The 7,826-nt window shown below is 32.1% G+C and overlaps 1 protein-coding gene across 1 annotated transcript; it reads right to left on the bottom strand.

The window, feature by feature from the left end:
• Window positions 1-4,638: 4,638 nt before the first annotated feature.
• On the bottom strand, window positions 4,639-6,803 carry LOC120359174. The gene is made up of 2 exons (XM_039455876.1): window positions 6,544-6,803; window positions 4,639-5,032 (listed from the first exon to the last, which is right to left on the bottom strand). The coding sequence occupies exons 1-2, from the start codon at window positions 6,625-6,627 to the stop codon at window positions 4,691-4,693; spliced, it is 426 nt and encodes a 141-aa protein (XP_039311810.1). The 5' UTR covers window positions 6,628-6,803; the 3' UTR covers window positions 4,639-4,690.
• Between the last annotated feature and the right edge of the window lie 1,023 nt (window positions 6,804-7,826).

Raw genomic sequence — 7,826 nt, 5'->3', positions numbered from 1 at the left:
TATCTTCAAGATGCCTTTAAGGTATTGTAAAGAAGTCTTAAAGATATCTTCAAGATGTCTTTTAAATATCTCAAGATATCGAAAAGATGTCTAAAACTGTTGCGTAAGACTTCTAAAAGACTTCTAAAAGATGTCTTTACGACAATTATTAAGATATCTTGCATGACATGCAAGACATCTTTAAAAAGTCTTTAAGATGTCTTTTTGTCTGGGATATTAATGCACTTCATGTGTGTTGTAAACTTGTCAATTTTCTAACATAGGAATCAAATGTGGAACTGAGTATACTAATAGGAAGGCAGACACATCGTCAGTTAATAAAGATTTTACGTGATTGTAAAACAGCAGATAGTTTGTGAAAGCACCTTATTCTTAGATTGTTGAAATTAGGATGCATTAGCAAAATGCATGAGAAAATGTAGCACGCATGATAGCAAAATGACAAGTTCTTATTTGGCTATCTGGATATATGTGTATATATTATTTATATTATTTATTATTATTATTAATATATGAAGCACAATAGATGACAGTCTGAGTGCCACTAGTGGATCTTCAATATTGAAGACCTCCTCCTCTTGTTAATAATAATTATTAATATATATTTTACAAGGATAAAGTGATATATATATATATATATATATATATATATATATATATATATATATATATACAGGGTGATTCAGAACGACCCATGTGTCCCTGTAAAGACGTGTTCTCGGATAAATTCTGAGACAATTTTTCCTGTACTAAAATTTTGTCCGACGCTTACTTTTTGAATAATAAGAGGATAAAGTTAGCAAATCACGAGCCGTGTACACATGGTAGACAAAGGCGGCGCAACTCACCGTCCGATACGGATAAGCGCCCGCGTCGGACGGTGAGTTGCGCCGCCTTTGTCTACCATGTGTACACGGCCCGTGATTTGCTAACTTTATCCTCTTATTATTCAAAAAGTAAGCGTCGGACAAAATTTTCGTACAGGAAAAATCGTCTCAGAATTTATCCAAGAACACGTCTTTACAGGGACACATGGGTCGTTCTGAATCACCCTGTATATATGTATGTATGTATATATGTATTATGTATGTATGTATGTACTCGTATGTATGTATGCACGTATATACACCTAAGGACTTTGATTCTGTCCATGGAGAAATTTTTCAAACTGAGAAGTCATCATTTTCTACATACTCGCAGTTCATGATTAATGAAACGACTAGAGCTTATTGGTCGTTACGTTAATCATGAAGTATGTAGAAAGTATGTAGAAACTGTAAGTATGTAGAAAGATAGCGACTTCTCAGTTTAGAAAATTTCCCCATGGACAGAATCAAATTCCGTGGGTGTACAGTCGTGTTCATTATAGTTGCGACACTTTTTCTTCGATGGTTTTTGGAATGTAGCCTTGCTCATCGAGCGGCAAACGTAATTGGTTGGATCCACAAGTAAGAACCAATCATGTTTTCTGCTTTTGTTATAGTTGCGTGTTCAGAGACGCATCTAAGAAAAAGTGTCGCAACTATAATGAACACGACTGTACAGTCATGTTCATTATAGTTGCGACACTTTTTCTTCGATGGTTTTTAGAATGTAGCCTTGCTCATCGAGCGGCGAACGTAATTGGTTGGATCCACAAGTAAGAACCAATCATGTTCTCAGCTCTTGTTATAGTTGCGCGTTCAGAAACACATCTAAGAAAAAGTGTCGCAACTATAATGAACACAACTGTACATACAGTCGTGTTCATTATAGTTGTGACACTATTTTTTAGATGCGTTTCTGAACGCGCAACTATAACGAGAACTGAGAACGTGATTGGTTCTTACTTGTGGATCCAACCAATTACGTTCGCCGCTCGATGAGCAAGGCTATATTCCAAAAATCATTGAAAAAAAAGTGTCGCAACTATAATGCAGGCGACTGTACGTATGTATGTATGTATGTATGTATGTATGTATGTATATATTATACCTATTGCATGCGCGTTAATATTATTAGCAATTTCATCCCAACTTTCCATCTAAACATATATTACTTATTATTAATTTTATCTTATATTAAGTTTTTTACTTATAATATTCTCTAATTTAACTAACCATTTTCCGTCGACTTTTGTTTTTCCCATTTAAGCGTCTTCGTACTAATTCTAGCTTGGCCTTCAATGATGTTACTAACATTTCTTTTTGTTTGCTTGTTACATGCATTGTAATTATTTACTGTTTCTTCTATTTACTGCATTGTTCCGTCGACTGTCTTGGATTGACTGTTTCAAACTTTGGTAATATCGCGGCTATATGGGTCTAGTTATTTTCATAATCCCTTTAATCTGTGTTTAGTGATTTCACCTCTTAAGTTACGTGATCGTTGTGATTCGTGAAAAAGTTCACGCGGAATCAGAATGAGCGGAAAGTGAAAAGTGAAAAATTCCGCTCGAAATTACATGATCGCTGCCCTGGTCTGCAAGAGCCATAAGAAGTCACCACTTTCTATATACTCGCAGTTCATGATTAATGAAACGACTAGAGTTTATTGGTCGTTACGTTAATCATAAACTGTAAGTATGTAGAAAGATAGCGACTTCTCAGTTTAAAAAATTTCTCCATGGACAGAATCAAAGTCCTTGAATGTACGTTTTTACAATAAATATAACAAAATATAAAACATTTATAAAGAGTGGGTGCGTTCTGGCTTCCCTACGTCCCTGCCCAGAAATCATCCGAAGAGGACTTTCGCTACGCCAGCTGTCGGACTAACAGATATAACAATTTTGAAGGTGCCATTCGTTTGCTAGTCGTTTGCTAGTGTTTGCATGTTTTTTTGTTTTGTTTGCATATTAATTAATTTAAACAAAAAATCAAAATTAAAATTTGGACAAATTTGGACAAGTAAAAAGTCGTTTTAGTCTTTACCTCGTGATTTCCTGAATAATTCAGTGTTCGTTTGCTAGTCGTTTGCTAGTTCCGAATATATAAGTATTATTTTAATTATATCGATAAATAATGTACTAATTCATTGACTCAGGTGACTCGATCACCTAGAAAGTTACCAGGGCTCAAGTTACTATAGAAATCCCATTTATTAATAAATGAATTATTACATTATTTATTGATATAAATTAGAATAATACTTATATATTCGGAACTAGCAAACGACTAGCAAACGATTCGACACTGAATTATTCAGGAAATCACGAGATAAAGGCTAAAACGGCTTTTTACTTGTTCAACTTTGTCCAAATTTTAATTTTGATTTTATGCCACCCACAGATTTTACTGGGGATAAAACTAGCGCATGCACATCAAGTCACCTAAAAGGTTACTAGGGCTAAAGTTACTATAAAAATTCCTTTTATTAATAAATGAATTATTATATTATTTATCGATATAATTAGAATAATACTTATATATTCGGAACTAGCAAACGATTTGACACTGAATTATTCAGGAAATCACGAGGTAAAAGCTAAAACGGCTTTTTACTTGTCCAAATTTGTCCAAATTTTAATTCTGATTTTTTGTTTAAACTAATTAATATGCAAACGAAACAAAAAAACATGCAAACACTAGCAAATAAATGGTACCTTTAAAATTGTTATATCTGTTATTCTGACAGCTGGCGGCGCGGAGGTCCGAAGAGGACTTTCTGAATTTTACGGCCAAAACGTAGCGCAGAAAACGAGATGGGCAAGAGGGGAGTCGAGAGGAGGGTATCCGTAGAGAACGGAGTTTATGGCCTAGTTTACATCGAGCACTTGATACGCGTACTAACTCGTAACTTTCTATTAATTTACCCAAGCAACATTGAGTCGACTGTTAGTCGACTATAAGCCGGCAGAAAAAGCTTACAGTCGACTGTAAGTTTTGACTAATTGCCGGCTTATAGTCGACTAATAGCCGACAAATGTCCCGATAATTGCCGGCTTTTAGACAACCAGTGTAGTCGACTTTTAGTCGACTGTTTCTTGCCGACTGTCAGTCAACTTTAATTGCTGACTTTAATAGTCGACTTGAAGTCAGCTTTTAGTCAATTTCACATCGATTGTAATTATTATTGAATTTTCATTGAATATATTGGCATCTCAACTAAAACACAATGTAAACGTTACCAAATAGTAAAATAATTATTTTTTTATTAGTTTATGATTTGATAACTTCAACATTTTGTGTTTTAGCTGGGATGTCAATATATTCAATAAAAATTCAGAATAATTACAGCCGACATAAAATTGACTAAAAGTTGACTTCAAATTGACTGGTAATCGACATAAGGATATGCTTTTTAAAAATTGTATTCTATTTTCATTGTATTTGCAATATTTTATTTTATTGTCACACATACATACATATATAGTTTAAGCGATTTTTTGTAGTAAGCAATACTCGCAGATTTGTCATTAAACTTTACCAATGTAAAAAACCGTTTTTGTAAGTCACATATGTGAAAATGGGAAAAATATTGGGCAAAAGTGAAATTTGTTATTATTAATTTATATTAACTGTGTAATTATGTGTAACAATATAAATAGAATTGAAGTATATTGCATAATGAAAATAGATATTTGGTGGAAATATATAATATATCTAGATACGGATGTAGAAAAAAAAACTAAAAAACTAAAAGAAAAAACAATAAATATAATTATTATATATATAAAATATATTTATTTTTGTGCAAGTAACAAACGCAATCAGTCACCAGCTCGTCGTAGCCAATCTTGCATCAATAATTCTATCTCGCTGATAGTCGCCTCGCTATTCTTCATAACAGTTTCTACAATACAAATGTAATCATCCTCCTCATCAATCCATTTCTCCTCAGGTAATATATTGTAATCGTTAACATCATGAATAGTCTCATCATCAGGTACTACTGAGAGCTCTTCATATGATTTTGTCAAATTGCATTTTTCATTGGCGTTAATAGTGTCCGAATTTTTATTTTCAGATGTGTCAGTACTGTCTTCTCTCGCGTATGCACAAAGACGGCGATTTTTTTGCCGTCTAGATAACTCTTGAAAAGCCTTTGGCATCTGTAGTAACAATTGATTTATACACTATGATTGAGTATAGGATAGATGTTCGGCTTATGACATTTACGTAATTTGTAGCTTATCATAAATTTTATTGAACTGTAACATGATAGACGTTTTATATTTTAAAGCTATTAATATGTTATGATTCTGTATCTTTTTATGTTCTTGTAAAAGATCTTTATTAAACAATAATACATATACTCTAGCCATCAGCCTTTTACAATTTTCATCTTAATCAATGTAATGAAAACAGGAAGCTGGTTGAAATAAAAAAAGAAAAAAATATAAAGATAACGTTAATAAATTGAATGGAGTTCAAAGACAAATAGATATAGCAGCACAAGCTCGGTGACTTAAAAGCTCAGAATCTCCTTTTCAAATTAATTTTTTATTAATTTCTGTATGATAATTACATGCTAAGCTATTGATTTATTAAGGAATATTTTCACAGGTGTTCTCATATTTTTGACTGGTGCTGCAATTTAAAAAAAAGAACAAAAAAAAAGAAAGAACAAAAAAAAGAACTTATACAAAATTAAAAAAAATATAATAAAATATAAAATATATGTATATACAAAACCGAACGGCTTTTAGTAAATAATAACAATATACAATTTATAATTATACGTGCAAATTATGTGTTTTTTTTTACTTATTGCCTTTTAAAGTGGACTCTACATCATTAAAATTTCAAGACACGATTGGCTGATTACTGTATCTTAAATCTATGCTAATTGCTTTTCCATGTGATTTATAAATATACAGAAGAGCTAATGAGGACACAAGTATAAAGCTCGAAATAAATATATAATTTTTACAGAAATGCATATAAAGATTCTTCTGTAGACAATATTAAGTATGTTTACATATGTATATTTAATATTCTATCTACTTTTATGTTTTTATATTATTGTTTTTTAAGTTAACTATGTATGTTTTTCAATAATAATGAAGGTCTAATAAGAGCATGTTTAATTTTTATAACTTTATATTCCTTATGTCTTCATCCTAACACAAAAACTGCTTGTTCAGCTAACATCAAGCCTATATCAATTTACGAGTAAAAAAGGATTTTCTAAATAATGCATATATAACAATATTGTTAAAATTGAATGTGCAAAAGGGAACAAAGCAGCAATGTTATAATTGGAAGGAACGACATCGAGCAGCCAACGAACATAACCAAAAATTATTATCACATGCGAGGACCATTATTAACATTAACCTATAAATAACTACATAACAAATAACAATTTTCAAATTGGTATATTTGTTTATATAGACGATTGTACTGCAGAATAAATCAGAATTAAACAAATATTTTGTTGAACCACACCTAAGTTGAAAAAAACAATATAAATTCTTTATGTAATTATATTATTTGATATTAATAATTAATATTCGCTTAACTTGCAGTTGGATTATTCGCGAACGCTATATACTTCTGTTTTTTGTCTACGCACTAAATAATAAAAATATTTACGAAATTTACACTTGTTCACACTCACCGGAATGGAATAAGAATAATAAAAACAAGGAATATATAGGTTATAGACTGCAGGACTGCAATAGCTGGCTGCAATAGTCAGCATCAAGTCGACTGCAATAGTCGGCAAATAATTGACTGAAAAAAGTCGACTTAAGCCTGCCGCAGACGATACGTTTTTTCTTACGAGATTGCTTATGTGCTCCTATACTAGCAGTCTTACGTGCTCCCGTACTGGAAATGGGTAGCTTACGGGCTACGCTACTGGCTCGCGTACTGGATTTTCGTAATAGATCATGTCCTATTTTTCTTACGTGATTCTGTACTGGTTTATTGTGAAAGCCAATCAGGACGCAGTCTTATAGGTTATATTGGGTTATACCAGGTTATACTGTCGAAGTGTTGTCAAAGTTCAAACGTGAATTCACTTCGCAAACATAACATCGTGCAGAAATGAAAAGACTTCAAAATAGTCCAAAAAAAGTATTTTATGTTTAATAGAGGCCTACTAATAAGAACCATGTTTATATGCGATAAACCCTCCAAATTACCATAATAAACACAGTAAAAGTGAGGCATTAAAGAATGTATTGACTGTCGACTCCATAAACGTCGGCGATATTTATTTCGTTTTCGCAATTTTTCAATAATTAAAAATAATGCAATTTTACGACAATGTACAACTGTTGCAATAATTTCATCCATCTCATCTATCTCATCCATATTTAAGCGTGCCGCTTCTATGAAACAAATTTCAGTTGCTTAGCCCGTACGAAAACTCGCACCGTGTGAAGCCATGGCCAGTAGCACTGCCGGTACCATTGCCCGTACGGTAGCAAGTAAGAAAATCCAATTAGAAATCCAGTAAGAAAAACGTATCGTCTGCGGCAGGCTTTACAGTCGACAAATAGCCACTAATGTTGCTTGGGTTATCTTACTTTTGACAAGGCGTGTATACGTAATACATATATTTAATTATCTTGATTCATATTGTACTAAGTTAATATATTATATTTTAAATTTATTTCCGAAATTAAGATAATTTAATTACTAGAAAATTACTAGTTAGTACGCGTATCAAGTGCTCGGTGTAAACTAGGACTATACCGAGCACTTGATACGCGTACTAACTAGTAATTTTCTATTAAATTATCTTAATTTCGGCAATAAATTTAAAAAATAGTATGTTAAGTTGGTACAATATGAATCGAGATAATTAAATATATGTATCATGTACAGTCGTGAGCTAAAAGGTTGCAACACATTTTCTTCAATGGTTTTTGGAATGTAGACTTGCTCATCAAT

Source organism: Solenopsis invicta, chromosome 12, assembly GCF_016802725.1.
Source record: "Solenopsis invicta isolate M01_SB chromosome 12, UNIL_Sinv_3.0, whole genome shotgun sequence".
Taxonomy (NCBI): Eukaryota; Metazoa; Arthropoda; class Insecta; order Hymenoptera; family Formicidae; genus Solenopsis; species Solenopsis invicta.
The sequence above is the reverse complement of the archived record's forward strand: the minus strand, read 5'-3'. Positions and strand labels throughout refer to the sequence as shown.

Excerpts from the sequence above, each read along its gene's own strand:
- LOC120359174 (XM_039455876.1), bottom strand. The coding sequence starts at position 6,627 with ATGCTGACTATTGCAGCCAGCTATTGCAGTCCTGCAGTCTATAACCTA. Across the intron at positions 5,033-6,543 it reads ATTATTCTTATTCCATTCCG|ATGCCAAAGGCTTTTCAAGA; the intron begins GTGAGTGTGAAC and ends TTGTTACTACAG.